The sequence below is a fragment of the Lynx canadensis genome, chromosome B3 (assembly GCF_007474595.2).
Source record: "Lynx canadensis isolate LIC74 chromosome B3, mLynCan4.pri.v2, whole genome shotgun sequence".
NCBI lineage: Eukaryota > Metazoa > Chordata > Mammalia > Carnivora > Felidae > Lynx > Lynx canadensis.
In genome coordinates, this window is record NC_044308.2 from 44,041,580 (window position 1) to 44,057,664 (window position 16,085).

Sequence of the window (16,085 nt, forward strand, 5' to 3'; positions counted from 1 at the left end):
CTCTTGAGGATGGGTTATTATTTTATGGGACTTCCACATTTTATGTTTTCAATTCTGTAATAGCTATAATGATTTTTACCACCATAATATGTCATTTGTTATCATTTTTAAGGGTGCTTTAGATCAAATACAGTAGAAAACAGAAAGTCAGTGAATGTAATGTTTCAGTTAGATTGTGCCCATTCGAGTCTACCGGTTAAGATAGTGGGTTCTGGGGGTGCCTGGGTGGCTCAGTCACTTAAATGTCTGACTTCGGCTCAGGTCATGACCTCACTGTTCATGGGTTCGAGCCCTACATTGGACTCTGTTCTGACAGCTCAGAGCCTGGAGCCTGCTTCAGATTCTGTGTCTCCCTCTCTCTCTGCCCCTCTTCCTGCTCGCAGTCCGTCTCTCTTTCACTCTCTCTCAAAAATAAATAAAACTTTTTAAAAAATTAAAAGAAAAAAAAGATCACGGGTTCTGAAGTCGGGCCGCCTGACTTTGAACTTCAGGCTGTTACTTCCTACCTGTATAACCTAAAGTGCATAATTCTTCTAAGTCTGTTTCCTCACCTCTTTCGTGGGGATAATAATCATAATACCTCTCTCACAGAGCTGTTGTAAAGCAGTAAGATACCTTTTAGAGTGGTGCTTAATGACGTAGTAACCTTGCAACAAAAGTCCACTGTCATTATTTTGGATGATGATGATGGTGTTGATAGTGATGATGGCTAAACAAATTTTTCTTTTGAGATTTCAAACTGTTAAACTGTAGAAATGTTATTACTATCCCCATGGATTTTGAACTACTACATCCTTCTTCATCTTACTCTATGTTTTTCTCCTAGGATAATAACCAAAATCCTAAACTGTCTTTAACTTTGGCAGGTTGTGAAGACTTTATTAGCTTTGTATTTGAATTTGGAAAGAGTTTATGTTCTATGCACCTGACCGAAGATGAAATTGCATTATTTTCTGCATTTGTACTAATGTCAGCAGGTAAGAACCAAATGACAATGAAATGTCAGGTAAAGAATTCTTACAAGGTACATAACTTTTAATGGCTATAGAATATTGAGGTGCCTACAAAGAAAGGTTGCCACCCTTATTAAATCTAATCTTAAGTTTTTTTCAAATAACAACCCCACACACACACATGCACATGTATGTGTGTTTAAGACTTCGTGCCATTCTGAGAAAATCTTAAGAAATGAGAATTGACCTGAAATCATTATTACACTGTATGTTAACTAACTTGGATTTAAATAATATTTAAAAAAAAATTTTAAATGGAAGCGAAAATAATATAAAAGGCCGGGGGGGAGGGGGCAAAACATAAAAGACTCTTAAATGTAGAGCATATAGGGTTGCTGGAGGGGTTGTGGGTAGCGGGAAGGGCTAAATTGGCAAGAGGCATTAGGGAGGACACTCCTTGGGATGAGCACTGGGTATTAAATGTAGGGAATGAACCACTGGATTCTACTCCTGAAATCATTATTGTACTATATGCTAACTAACTTGGATGTAAATTTTTTAAAAATTAAAAATATTTTAAAATCAAATTTAAAGAAAGAACGAAAAAAAAATTTTTTTAATGCGAATTGAATAAAACCCAGTCCATAATTAACCTCCTCATAACACAGGAAATGCTCTGGGAGGGAAGGGCTGCCCTTCTTAACACAAATCTTCAAGATAACATGGTTTTTAAAGCATCCTACTTTTTCTTAAGATTCTTTTGGATGTCACCCACAAGTTGACCTGAATTTATCTGTGTTTTCAACTAGTACTGCCTCTTGGGGATAATCTGCTTTGCAAATTTACTATCTTCTGTTTGGAATTCTTATACCTAAAGACTGCACATTAACAACCCTTCAGTTGTTTGGAATTCTCTTGACAATTTTAGTTGCCTTGGATTCTAAGGCAATTTTCTTATTTACCAGAAAGGCAGGCATAATTGCTATGAGTATTTTATCCAGAAATGTAATTATTAGAAAGATTTGAGCATCGAGGCACCTGGGTGGCTGTCGGTTGAGTGTCCGACATTGGCTCGGGTCATGATCTCATGGTTTGTGAGTTTGAGCCCCGCGTCAGGCTCTGTGCTGACGGCTCAGAGCCTGGAGCCTGCTTCGGACTCTGTGTCTCCCTCTCTCTCTGCCCCTCCCCTGCTCGTGCTATGTCTCTCTCTCTCAAAAATAAGTAAACATTAAAAAAAAATTTTAGAAAGATTTGAGCATCTGTGATGGTTTTGTTTGTCCTTGTGTGAATATGGCCTTCAATTTAAATGGCTATTCTTTTGGAAGGAGAGGACTCTCCCTTCATTTAAGTACCAGTAAAAATGGAAAGCTTTACCACTCGGTTTTATAGCTATCATAGATCAGTTTTCCATTGTTTTAGGAGCAAATTTTGAACAAGGAGTAAGACTGGCCTGTTGTTCTCTAACTCAGCACTGTGGTATAGTTGTGTCTAAGAGTCAGGAGGAATTGGGGTGTCCCGAGACCATGGAGGAGAAATTCTAAGAAGTATCATTTTTCATGTGTAGATCGCTCATGGCTGCAGGAGAAGGTAAAGATTGAAAAACTGCAACAGAAAATTCAGTTAGCTCTTCAACATGTCCTGCAGAAGAATCACCGAGAAGATGGAATCCTAACAAAGGTAAGAGTAAAAGATGGTCTGGCTGGCATAGCCTGAATCATCCCTTGCCATAGATCTCGCTGCCAGCCACCTTTGGAAGTCATCTTACCAGACCCCAAAAGTATCTATAAGCAGTAGGCTACTGACAAGAAAGAAATGTCTCCACTTCAAAAAATTCCAATGGGCCAAAATTCAGGTTACGTTCTACCATCGTTGGTTATGAAGTATCCTGCAATAATAGGGCAATGGTAGAATTTTTTTTTAAGCATTTTAATACATTCTGGAAATCCTCCTTCTATTCCATCTAAGTTGGGCATAAAGCAGAGCTAATGTTCTGCATTGACATAAATTAGAGAAAGAATCTTTGAATTTAGAAGGAGGAAGTTATAAAGGACTAAAACAAGCAGGGTAATCACATAGTCTAATATTAGTTCTATTTCCATTACATTCATTCATAATCAACAGAAAGTGACTTGTATTTTCTTCATCAATTTCCCATTACTACCCTGTATTCCAAGCAGAAGGCTTCATTTTTGCTAATTATTACCTTTTGCAATAAAAATATAATTAGGATGTCAATTTAAAATACGTTAATATTCTTCAGTGCTAGTGCTTAGTGGTATATATTTGGTCTTAAAAAAAAAAATCAGCCCAATTCTTTCTTAGACTATTCTATGCATTTTATTGTTCAAGAAGATTGATTTGACAGGTTTGGGTTTTTCTTCCTGCTTTCTCTTCTTTTCTCCCAATAGCTAAGTTCATACAGAGAGGGGAGGTTGGGGGTTAACTGCTGTTTTGTGTTTATTTTGCACCTCTTCAACGAGAGATTGAGGCAGGAATAGAAAATAGAAGAAGAGGTCTCTAGACTCGTACTTTCTTCTCCAACTTTTTGCCCCAAGGCAAGGGTACCGTCAGGTTCTTTTATCATAGAGAGCACCGAACATGTGGACAAGATCCACGATCCGTGGAACATGCTTCTTAGGATTATTCTGGTTGAGCTGATACGTAGTGTGTATGGTGGTTTAGAGTTTTAAAAAAACGTGGTTTCAAGCTGTTACTATCTTCAGCTGGTAAATGGCTGATGCTGGGACTTCCGTCCAGGCCTTCTGACTCTTCTTTTTTTTTTTTTTTTTTTTTTTTTTATTTTACTCAGGGCCTTTTGCTCAGACCCAGAATTGCTTTGTTTCAGGCAAAGGGCTTTCCCAGAAGAAACTTGCTGTCACTGGAGTTGGCTAGTACTAGTGCTGCCTAAAATACGTGGGGGATGCCATCATCTCTAGTTGCAGTGACCTCACCTGCCCCTGACTACCTCCTTGTCCTCTTCTCTGTCACCAGATGTCTTCTTTCTCCACAGTGGCAGAGGGCAGGGTTGAGGACAGTAGAGCAGAAACCATGTTGGAATAGGAGGAGGAGGTGAGAGGCTTGGGTTCTCATCTCAACTCTGCCACTCTTGCTCGTGAACATCTTTTCGGGTTGTTATATTATTTGTCTTCAGAATTGTATTTCATGTATACTTGATACTCTACGATGTACCTAAAATGTGTTTTTACCAGTCTTCCTTATTGAAGAAGACGTAAGTCGCTTCAAGTGAGTTTCACTGTTATAAACAACATTGTAAAGATCATCCAGGTTCTCTGATTTGTGATGCTCATGTCTGTTCTCTCCTCACAACATGTCCTTTCTTCCACTTGCAGTTAATATGCAAGGTGTCTACGTTAAGAGCCTTATGTGGACGACATACAGAAAAGCTAATGGCATTTAAAGCAATATACCCAGACATTGTGCGACTTCATTTTCCTCCATTATACAAGGAGTTGTTCACTTCAGAATTTGAGCCAGCAATGCAAATCGATGGGTAAATGTATCACCTAAGCACTTCTAGAATGTCTGAAGTACAAACATGAAAAACAACAACAACAACAAATTAACCAAGACACTTTATATGGCCCTGCACAGACCTGGAGCGCCAACACACTGCACATCTTTTGGTGATCGGGGTCAGGCAAAGGAGGGGAAACAATGAAAACAAATAAAAGTTGAACTTGTTTTTCTCATGCATATGATTTCCATTATGCCTACAGATATGGACCCTTTTTCTGTCTCAACTTCTCAATCATTGACCTCTGTTTACAACTGAAGGAGGGTACTAAAGTCGGAGGATTTCCTTTTCTTGTAGCTCACTGCCCACAGACTTTCTGCAGAGTCACCAATCTGTCGGTAACAACAGAGAGTCCAGCAATAATCGGTGACTGGTGTGCATAGCGGAGTTGCGGCATTATTTTGCACAACTTGCTCTCTGTTTCATGAAGGAAGTTTTTATTTTTCCACCGATTATTGCCAGTCAGCAGGATGGCATGAAAAGGGTCCATAGCACTAGCAACAATAGCATTATAATATATTACAGGGTAAATGGGCATGAAGACTATATATAGCTAAAAGAGATATTGTTTATATATTGTTTTAATTAATATAAAATGTAGTTACTGGTGTAGCTTTTCCTGTTGAATTGATAAGGCACTTTCATTTTGCACCTTTTTCTTTAAATTAAATGCTAGCGTGTTCACTGTCGTGTCGCATGTGCACCAGAAACACAAGTTTAACTGAGAAGGCTTGGAAGGTACGTCAGGAGGTATTTATGCTGCTGTTTACAAATTACTTTTAAAAGACTGGCTGGTCATATCTAGAAATCACGATGTGGATTATTTTTTTTTTTTTTACACGTGAATTCGGAATTAGAACTCTACCTAAATTATACTTTGCTTCGTGGTAAGTTTAAGGATAGATGTGTTTATGCTTCATACAAAGTTGAATGATCGATTGGTGCTATGGACTTACACCATCACGTACATTATTTTTAAAAAAGCTTTTTTAAATGCCACCTCATGGAGGCAGGGGAGAGAGGGGAGGCTCATTTTACACAATTCTATAGTTATATGGAGTCCATCTCAACTTGGAACTCTTAATGCTTTGAGAACAAATCAGTAACCCAAATATTTATTGGAATTCAGCTTTTATTATAAGAAGGACCCAAAGATTACATCTGGAGCAAATACACACTCCCCATGTGAGGACATGAAGCATTTACTTTGTGAATGATTATGTTCTTGGTATAATCTAGGAACCCTAAGAGGATATCTCAGAGTAAACTAGTTCTAGACTAGCTGCCTCTAGATGCTATAATTCTAGAATATTGCTCTCCATAGCTCACAGACCCTGGATAGAGGGGCGAGAGAGGCATGCAGTGCAGAACCAGTTTCTCTTACTTAAATATGAAATATTTTAAGCATTCAAAGTGAAGTTGATGTTAAGCTGCAAACATTTACTCTTGTATTTATCTTCACTAGAAAACTGTGGACTGTAATTTATTTTATTAAATATTTAGAAGATTGTTTGGCTTTTGTGTTCAGGTGAGAAATATTGAATGTTCTTGTTTAATTTCATGTTTTGGGGTTTTTTTTATTTTAATAATTCCCAGGGGGGAAGGGAAAATGAACAGTCTGATATACAGGTGTGCATATTTGAAAAAATAAGTGCCCTTTAGAAATGTAGGCATTTAGAAGATGATTTTAGTCACCCTGGGGGTAGGATTCAAACTTGTGGTCTGACATCAAAGACCACGTTTGTACAGAAAAGGAAATATCTTCCCATAGCATAAAGGTGGGAGTGTCCAGGCAGCCCTTTATAGCAGAGAAAGTGTCTCTACCACCAGGGTCCCTCCTGAATCCTGATGTCACGTGGATAACAGCATGGGCTTCCCAGAGCCCGATACTCTGGCTTTAACTCCACTGATTTTCTGACTTGTTTCCTGAGGGATTTGGAGAAGAGGAAGGGATTATTCACACAAAAGTGTGTATGAAGCCTAAATAACATCTTAAATTTTTTTTTCAAAAATATAGTAAGGGTTTAACCATAAATAGAAGACGCAAGTAATATTTACTTAAATTTCTTACAAGTATATAAAACTTTATGTGAGTGTTTATACAGAGAGGTTAACTATCAGCATATAGTATTTATATTTGGGCAAGAAGGGTTAAATCAAAATTTTAATTTAAATAAGCATAGTTCCTGTAAGGATCAATAGTATTTATACTCTGAAAAGAGTACCACGTTTAGTTCAGTTATTTATTTGTCCATCTTTTTTCCTATTATTTCTCTTGTGGGGGAAAATGGTATGGTATTGTTTTTTGGGGTGGTTTTTTTTTTTGGTTTGTTTTTTGGTTTTTTGTCATTCTGATTCACTAAATTTGGGGGTGGTTTGATTAAAGTATATTAACTTCTTTTTAACCAAAGCTTTCTGAATATGACCAGCCTCAGGTGCTAGCGCATTAAAGAGCAACTAAACCTAATTCCAGTGTCCACTTGTGAAATGAAAAGAGCTAATTGAACTTCTCTAAGGGTGAGAGAGAGCATAATGTTGAGCTTAAAAGAAATTCCTTTTCCCAGAAGGGATTTTGCATGTACCAAATGCAAAAAAAAAAACAAAAAAACCAAAAAAAATGATGCTTAATCTCAATAGTAGTCCCACCATGGTGACATTGCTTTTAGAGTAAACCAAGATACATTGACATGATGCTGCTACCAGATCTTTCTGAAAGAAAAGCAAGGTGAGGATTTTAAGAGCAAAGTACATTGACAGTGTAGGGACAGAGCAGGAGAGGTGTGCTCGGTGAACAGAGGGAACAACTATTATTTGGATAAAAGTTGGGATCTGAAGTTAAACAAATTCAGTTTTAAAAAGTGAAGTTCAGAAAAGGATGTGAAAAATTTTGCATTTATATTTTCTTTCTTACTATAGAAACACCTGTGTGATGACACAAAATACTTGGTGATACAGAACAATTATTCTTAAGAGTGCTTATAAACTAAAGTTTCCTAAACTAAAATATCCAGTAGTCTTTGAAAGATTGGAATCACATCATTGTTATCCCAGCTGCTATGTCTTGTATACAGTTTTTCATATAAGGTACGTAAGGCTTTTGTACAAAGCCCGAATACCTTTGGTTACAATGGTGTCAAATGATTGCATTATACTCTGGAGAACCTGGCCTTGGTCACAATGAAAACAAAAGTGCAGATGAAAGTGCTTTTTTGGACAGTTTGCAAATTGTGTTAAAGCTATGGATTTTTTTTTTAAGTGTTCAGCATCCTAATTTGCGTTAAAGCTATGGATTTTTTAAAAAAAGTCTTCAGCATCCTAATTCACCCTTCCTAATTTAAGGAAAATATGACTTATGGCACTGCTTCTAAGTTTGGTTGTTCTTTATAGTGTGGATACCCGGATCTCTGTGAGCGTATGGGGGTGGGCTGAGGGCCAGGGAGGAGGGAGTATGTGTGGGTGGGTGTGTATGCAGGTGTGGGTGTGGTTTTCGTGTGTATGATGTGCGTGTGTCGGACCGCTTCTAGGCTACTAAGTGTCAATGGAAAAGAAAATGTATTCAAAATACTTAAATCAAAACTAGAAGATGGGGGAAAAAATGACTTATTCTATACAAAGCCTTGTCTGGACCACTTTAGAGAGACTTCTATTTTTTTAACCCTTCTATAAATATTTGATGGCACTTGAAATATTCCTGCAATAAAATGTGATTTGTGTAAAGAAAAAAAAAAGATTTTGTAATGTGAAACAAAGAAAGAAAGTAATGTAATTTTCTAAAAAAAAAAATACAAACAAACAAACTTTGTATTATTTTCTTGATGGAATTTGTCTATCTGTCTTTGGGAAACTTTTTATTTCATTGAATGTGCCATAGTAGAAATATGTGTTTTTAGTTTTAGACTAAGGAATAGCTGTTTGTGTTCCGACATTCCAAAATGCAAAACAACCTAGTGGAATCTTGAATGAAAAGGTTTAAGTAGGATGTAAGCTTCTCTCATTGTTGCTTTTTTGCACATGTTCTCCATTCCTCTCTAGTGCAATATGTACATAGAGCACTTGCGGGTGTACCTTGATCCCTCAGGGAAAAAATACATATTTGTACAGTTTTGGTTTGTTTTGGGTTTTTTTTTTTTTGGTTGGTTTGTTTTGTTTTGTTTTGTTTTTGGGTTGTTTTTTTTTTTTTTGTTTTGGTATGGTTTGGTTTTTTTTGCCTTTTGTTTTTGGCTAAGGAATGTCGATTGAATCACTTGTTATTGTTGAGGGGCAGCCAGATAATAATCCTAAAGCCACTGTTTTCAAACATTGATTGTTTAAATCACGTGTCCTTCCAGTGCTATTATTTTAAGGTAATAATAATAAAAAAAAGTTATTTTCTGACAGTTCTTTGTGCTGATTGGTGGAAAAAAAAAGGGTAAATAAGCACCTTATGATTGACTTACTGTGAATGACAATCCATCTTGATATCAACAATAGAAACCCTATCACTTTGGAGTTGGGGTTAAGAGTCAGAAACAATGTGCTCAGGGATCTCCTAAAACTCTTCAAACAGGGTGGCCAGTACTACTGGGACAAATTGTGTTTTTTATTATTAATAATAGTGATAATAATGCTATCCCTCAAGGCACAAGTGAACTGTGTAGGACTGCGTGTGCGTGCGTGTAAACTCTTCACTATCGTCTTGTTTTGTTGAGTTCAAAATGTATGTGTTCTTCAGTCTTGTGTGGTTAAAAACATGGAATAACTTCCAAAGCAGTACTTCACAAGATACATTAATAGGCGATATACCAACAGGGAGTATCACTTCAAGTGCATTTCCACATACTCCATTTACCTTTCTCTAATAATTAAACCATCCATGATAAATATATTCATAGCATTATATATTAGGAACTATTTCAAATTCTACATGGTGTGAAAAAAATTGTTGAAACCACTCATGAGATGAGAGCCTGCTTATTGGTGCAGTGAAACAGGTGAAAGTTTGAACAAGTCTTTTCAAATGCTAGCAAATAACTTATTTTAATTGTGTTCTCCAGAAGCAAACCAAAAAATCCCTCTATGTAACACCATTCTTTTACTTCCACATTTAGAGTTTTCATCCGTTGAATTAATACAAGAGCTAATGTTTAAAGACAATATAACAGCACCACAAGCCAGCTTTTAGGTTACGTTGGACATTTTTGAACTGGAGCGTCGCTCTTATGTTTCCTTGTATTACTTTTCATAAGGTCAGTGAACCTCAGTATACTGTTGGCTTTGATTCTTCCATACCTGGAATACACATTCAGAAAAAGTTTTACATATTTTCTTACTCCCATAGCAGAGTATAATTTGGGAAAACTTTCCATGTTGTTTAGATGAAAAAGAAACTTTGACCTTGTTGGTTTTGATATTAAAGACTATGGAACATGGCAGAAATCTCTGTCTCTCCCTGTCTCTCTCTCTTACTCTCTCTGCCTATATATATGTATACACACACACATACATATAGGTATATATACATACACATATACATATATACATACATATGCATATATATAATCACACACAGGTTATTGACGTTTTCACATGCTGTATCATGTGATTGCCACTTCTTACTTATAAAGATATGATACAACAGAACCCTATGAAAACAACTTTATACTATGGATCAGATTAACAAATGTAATTGCAATAGTAAATCTTGATCTGTTGCTAATGTCTGTAATACAAGTCTTCGTTCTATCTCTAAACGCTAGTATTATTAAAGAGGTGCCACCAGATTTGATTTTTTATTAAAGAGGCCTTCCTATTATTATTCTTGAGGTATGAGAAGGCGGCAGATTTGTAAATGTCTTTACATAGCAATCGGTTTCACTTCTGGGTCTGTTGCTTGTTTGTGTGAGATCAGTTTTGTCAGGCTCTCAGAATAATTTTTAAAATAATCCAGAAGCCTGGCTTTATACCAAGGAAACATCACAGATAGAGGGATCTCCGTGTTTAACCAGACCCTCAGATCTTAGAGCAATAAATACATTCATTCAGTCATTTACTTACAAATGAATGACAGAATATTCAGTCCAAATAGAGATGTTTTTTCAGCAATGCAACATAAAATGGAGTCTTGTGTTGAGAAACTGAACATGAATATTTTAAATAGATGCCTATAGAATCTGTGTTTGCTGTTTACATTTAGTGTGTTTGCCACATTTCCTTTTACTTCTTTCCTTCTAAGGACTAATGAAAGACAGCTTGCTACTAGCATTGACACACTGCACACGCCATTATGTTGTTCTCTAAGAGCAACTAAACTCTCTCCAATGTCTGTGTGTTTCCTTTTCACTCATTATGACTTTAATGTGGATGAATACCATTTCTAGGAACTTGGTTATTATTAAACAGATTGCATATGTAAATGCAGATAATTCTTGAGCAATATAGTGAATATGATTTCACACACAAAAAATCCATATGTACTGTACACATCTTCCTGAATCCGAAATTCTCTTCTTATCCACAGTGGTTTGAAATCTCATATAAAACAGTGGTAAATTTTAAACGTTAGGACATTAGCTGGCTGCTTCTTTAAATGTACCTGTATCGTCTGCCTGCTCCTTTTGTGGAGATGTGTTTTTGTATTGGATGTTTGGGCCAATGGGAGGCTTCAAGCTACAACATATTTTCCCAGTTTAAATATATTTAACATATGACAAACCCCAGACAAGGCTTTTAATATGTATAAAGAACTGCAGTGTTAGGTGGTTTATTTGCAAACCGTTTTCAATGTTGTCCATTTTTATGGCACCTTTAACGATATTCTTGTTTCCAAAGTACAAAAAAAAAAAAAAATAGGTTAAATAATCTAGCCATAACTGAATGTCAAGCAATAAAACAAATGACTTTTGTGCATAGACTTAAAAAAATACAAATTTTAGACATCTGCATGTAAATGCAATCTCTTGTTTACTGCTTTCTTCAACTTGAGCAATTGATTCCTTATTTACTATTAACTTAAGAACTTGTAATGGCCTGTAAACATTTTCTCTCTTACTCTTCTTTCAAATTTACCTTTGTCCCTGCTTTTAAGTCATAATATTTAATGTTGTTCTGCACATCTCTATACAGTTAACTTTTTGGCTTTCATTCTGTATAGATAAGAAAATGTTATATTATAAACAGCCTACTCAGTGCAAATATTTATCTGTTTATCAAATCCACAATATGCTGTATAATACTGGTTTTACTATATAATCTATTTTAGACATAGCTGTTTAGAACTAGAGTGTGCTATTTTTGTGTTTTTCTGATGTGTGGTGCTAGATAAGTTACTTTTGTGAACAACAAAAAAATCCCTTTTATTCCTAGACAATACCACCTTTGGGTCTTGTTAATTTCACTGAGTATAACTATATATTTGTATATATATACATATATATATATATATCTACCTGTTCCCACTGGCAGCTGTATCAGAGTGCTGGATTTGGGACATGCTTTTCTCTTTAAATACATAATATCATTATATAAATTATTCTAGAGTGTATTTAATTAGGATAAAATTACTTCCTTAGTATGGATATTTGACATCTATAGGGTGAATTTGTTTATAAATATGGATACATGAAAATTTATTAGCATTTACTTTATGTTTGCTACTTGGCTTTATACCGTATCTCCTGAGATGAGAAATAATTTGCCAGGCCTTCAAGATCCTAAAGAAACACTCTAGTTTAATGGAGTAATACTTTTGTTTTTTCTTACGAAGGAATTATATTATTGGCACCTGACAGAGTTGTGTACTTAGCTCCTATTATAGATGATAGGCATTTATATAAAATATCCTTGGTGGCTTGATGGCAGAAACTTTCCCCTCCTACCTGAGCCATGGGAAGCATAGAGATGTCCACTATCATGGCAGAACATGGGCCATAAAGCAAATTTGACAAGAGATGTTCTGTTTTAATATGACCTCAACCAGTTCCATGAACTGAGTGAAAGACCTTCACTTTAAAACTCTTTCACCTGTTCTCCCAAGACCTATTGGCATTCTTACAAATCAAAGTATATCAAATATCTGACTAAGGATGTAGTTAACCTTATTAAATATTGATTAGAATTGTTCTGTAATATTACTGAATTTGTAAGATCTTTAGCAAAGATTTTTGAGCAATTTATAAATATAGAGCAAATGTTTCTGTTTACTGCACTTTTTGTAATTGAAGGTAATAAATTCTCAAGCCATGGTTATTGGCTTCCGTGCACTGCATATTTACCCACAATTCTAGACATTTTCCATTTTTATGGAAGAGTTGCTGTTACCTTAATTATAAATGCAATCATGTGGTTAATGAGAGCGAATGCTAAGAGTTAACCTTTTAAAGTGAATTGGCTACAGTTTAGGGAGAAATCTCTTTTAAATACAAATCACGTCATTCCTTATTGCTTCACGTAGAGATTGAAACCTGTTTTTGTTTTGTTTTGTTTCGTTTTGTTTTTCAGCACCATTTAGCATCCTAAACTTCCTGAGGGTAGAGATTGTATCTCTTCGCGTCTACACAATGGCCAGCACACGTCAGCATTTGATAACTGTTAAATGACAAGTGTGCCCAAATTAAAACTTTTTCCTGGGATTTTTTTTTTTTTGGTAAATTTATAAAGTATGTCAAGCCTTATGGTTAACACTTTCTTCTACAACCAAGTAATAAAGCCACATTTAAAAAGACCACATGAAATGCTGATTCTAATTGTGTGTAGGTCTTAAGGATTAAGCACACAAATGTCACAAAACTCTGTGAGTAACAAACTCAGCCTTGTGTAAATATACATGCAAGTTTGGAAACAGTAATACTGTACCTATAAATATATGCTGTCTGTTTTGTGTACAGTATGTAAAAACTCCTTTTCTGCCACACTAAAAATGCAAGCCATTTACGGGAATCCTAAAAACAGTATTGTACTAAAACTTTGCTAATGATCTTTATTAGAGGATCATCCAACTTTTCACTTACATTGGGTTTTCTTTTCAATTCACTCTTACGGTAGTCTGCTTATTTCCAGCTGTTTGTTATTTTATTGAGTCCTCAATTTAAAAAAAAAATATTTTGATTCATTTTGTAAATACAAGCTGTAAAAAAAAAAGAGAGATTTAATGTTGTCTTTTAAATACTCCGATTTTCATTCTAATATGAATGTTGTTATATTGTACTTAGAAACTGTACCTTTAATATTACATTACCTTTATTAAAAGTGCATTGAACACATCAATTTTAGATGTGCTTTATGTACTGTTATCCTATAATAAAACTTCAGCTTCTAATGGAACACTTGCCTGTTTTTCTTCTTTTTTCTTGGTTATTGAGTTGCATTGAGTTCGCTGGCTCACATTTTGTCTCCAGAAAATGGACCAGAAGAACCTTGCTATTCAAAGTGCCATCCACAGATCATTCGCACTGGCATCACCTGCAACCTTGACCTTACTAGAAATGCAGGATTCTAGGCACCTTCCCAGACCTACTAAGTCAGAATCTGCATTTTTACAAGATCCCCAGGTGATTGGTTTGCAAATTAAAGTTTGAGCAGTACTGGTCTGTAGTATAGTCCTTTTTAAAAAAATTAATTCATTTCCATTTGCTGAGGGAAAATGTATAGAAGGATCAAGCTACCCCTTGGATCAGAGAAGTCGAAGAAAGAAATTTTAACCAGTCTGTTGATTGGACACAGCTACCAGAAATGCAGCATTGAGGATTCTCAGGCTGTTTGCTGTCTCAAAGAAGGGTGCTACGACTGATTAGTGGTATCTGCCCTGATGTATGGGAGGGGAGAAATCCTGAATGCACACCAAACTTTGTCATCTTTGCTTTAGAAATCATTACAATGGAATGTCAGAAATGATACCAAAGACAGAAAAATCCGTCTTTACCTGAGCTATCTTTGCCCTACTCCAGCCCAACCACCGCTTGTGTAGATTATATAGAAGTAAACTAATAAATTTAACATCAGCTAAGGATCACAATATTTTAATGATGCAAAAACCCTCATCATAATTTATTTTGAAAGGAGGGTGCCCTGGTGGCTCAGTCAGTTGAGTGTCTGACTCTTGATTTCAGCTCAGGTCATGGTCCCAACGTCATGGGATAGAGCTCTGCATGGGGCTCCAGGCTGAGTGTGGAGACTGCCTGAGATTCTCTCTCTCTCTCTCTCTCTCTCTCTCTCTCTCTCCTTTTGCCCCTCTCCCCTTCTCACTCACTCTCTCTCACTCTCTCTTAAATAAAATAAAATATTTTGAAAGTAATGTCAAGAACATTCAGATTGTAAACTACCCTGAGGTCAGAATAAAGGCAACAGAGTTGGTATTTTCCTCTACATGCATACTACAATACCTAAGTGTCTCTTGCACTCAGTAAAATAAATATGTGAATTGACCCCAAAAGTTGCTTCATGTGAGAGTCCCTAATCCTGCTTTTATTTCCAATTGCCTCAGAGAAGAGGAAGAAAAAGAAATATTTGTAGACTGTCAAGTTCTACATAATTACAAATATTCACCACCTTCTAGCATCTCAGGAAATTAAGAATTAATGCACATAATGGAGTTCAAATTATGAAATCTGTCACATCCAGGCCTTTGGCCAAACCCATGCCTAACCTCCTTCTGATGAAAACAATGGTTTACACTCACCTCCGCATCATGTATTAACTTGCCCAGCTTCCAGAGGGATACCAGAACAGGAGTATAAGAGGAATTTCTTACCTCCTGTATATAATGGTCTCATGTGGGAATAGAAAGGAAAACAAACATCTGGTTAAAAAACTCTTGGAGAAAAAGCAAAAGTAATAATCCTAGTAAGACCTGACCGCAGTGTGTCTCTTGGTTGGTACTATTACTACTAAGCTTTGTCTCATAAGCCAAGATCAGTCTAGCCCCTCAAAATTAGACTTCCACTTTTAACGTGCATTTGGATTAAACAGACCAGTGCAGAGCAGGCCTTGACTTCTCACGACAGGTCTGCAAAAAGACTATGCTCGCGAGCTGCAGAGGGTAACCGCTGACGTGCTGAGATGCAGCTCAGCACGTCGACTTCCCCTTTTGAACAAGAAACTGAAGATGGGCCCCAGTGGTATTCAAAGCCCTAAAAGAGGCGGTTAATATCATATAAGCCACCAGAGACCAGAAGAATAAAAACATTCTTGCCTGCGGGATTTCAGGAACATGGGCGCAAGCAGGGAATTTTTGTCAGAACACTCCTTCTTCTTCTTCCCAGAAGAATCACACTGATGGATCCCCAACTTTTCTTAATGCAAGCCTAGACTCTCCGGAGGGGCAGAAGTCTACTACTAGATTAACAGGCACTCTGTAATTGCACTGTACCACCAGCAGTAAGCTGGAGAAAAATCCTGTTTTATTTTTTTTTCTAACGTCATTTATCTCTGATGTTGGAAAGAGATAAGCTAGCCTTAATACATTTGACTTTGCCTCTGGATTTTTTTTTCTCCTCAGGAGGGGTACTATTGACTCCAGTAAAATATAGGCATGTCTCAACAATCCATTTGTTGTTTTTCCACTTGATGGGCTTCTCAGACAATTTGTTCACTCCAAGATGACTTCCTCTTTGTGGGGGAGAAGT

At 36.3% G+C, this 16,085-nt stretch overlaps 1 protein-coding gene across 1 annotated transcript in view; it reads left to right on the forward strand.

The window, feature by feature from the left end:
- The window catches only part of RORA (RAR related orphan receptor A), a 97,788-nt gene extending 90,700 nt beyond the window's left edge, over window positions 1-7,088 (forward strand). Inside the window, exons 8-10 of the mRNA XM_030318042.2 lie at window positions 867-977; window positions 2,518-2,630; window positions 4,304-7,088. Coding sequence (XP_030173902.1) covers window positions 867-977; window positions 2,518-2,630; window positions 4,304-4,468 — 389 coding nt within the window. The 3' untranslated portion in view covers window positions 4,469-7,088. The remainder of the gene's footprint in view (window positions 1-866; window positions 978-2,517; window positions 2,631-4,303) is intronic.
- Window positions 7,089-16,085: the final 8,997 nt, after the last annotated feature.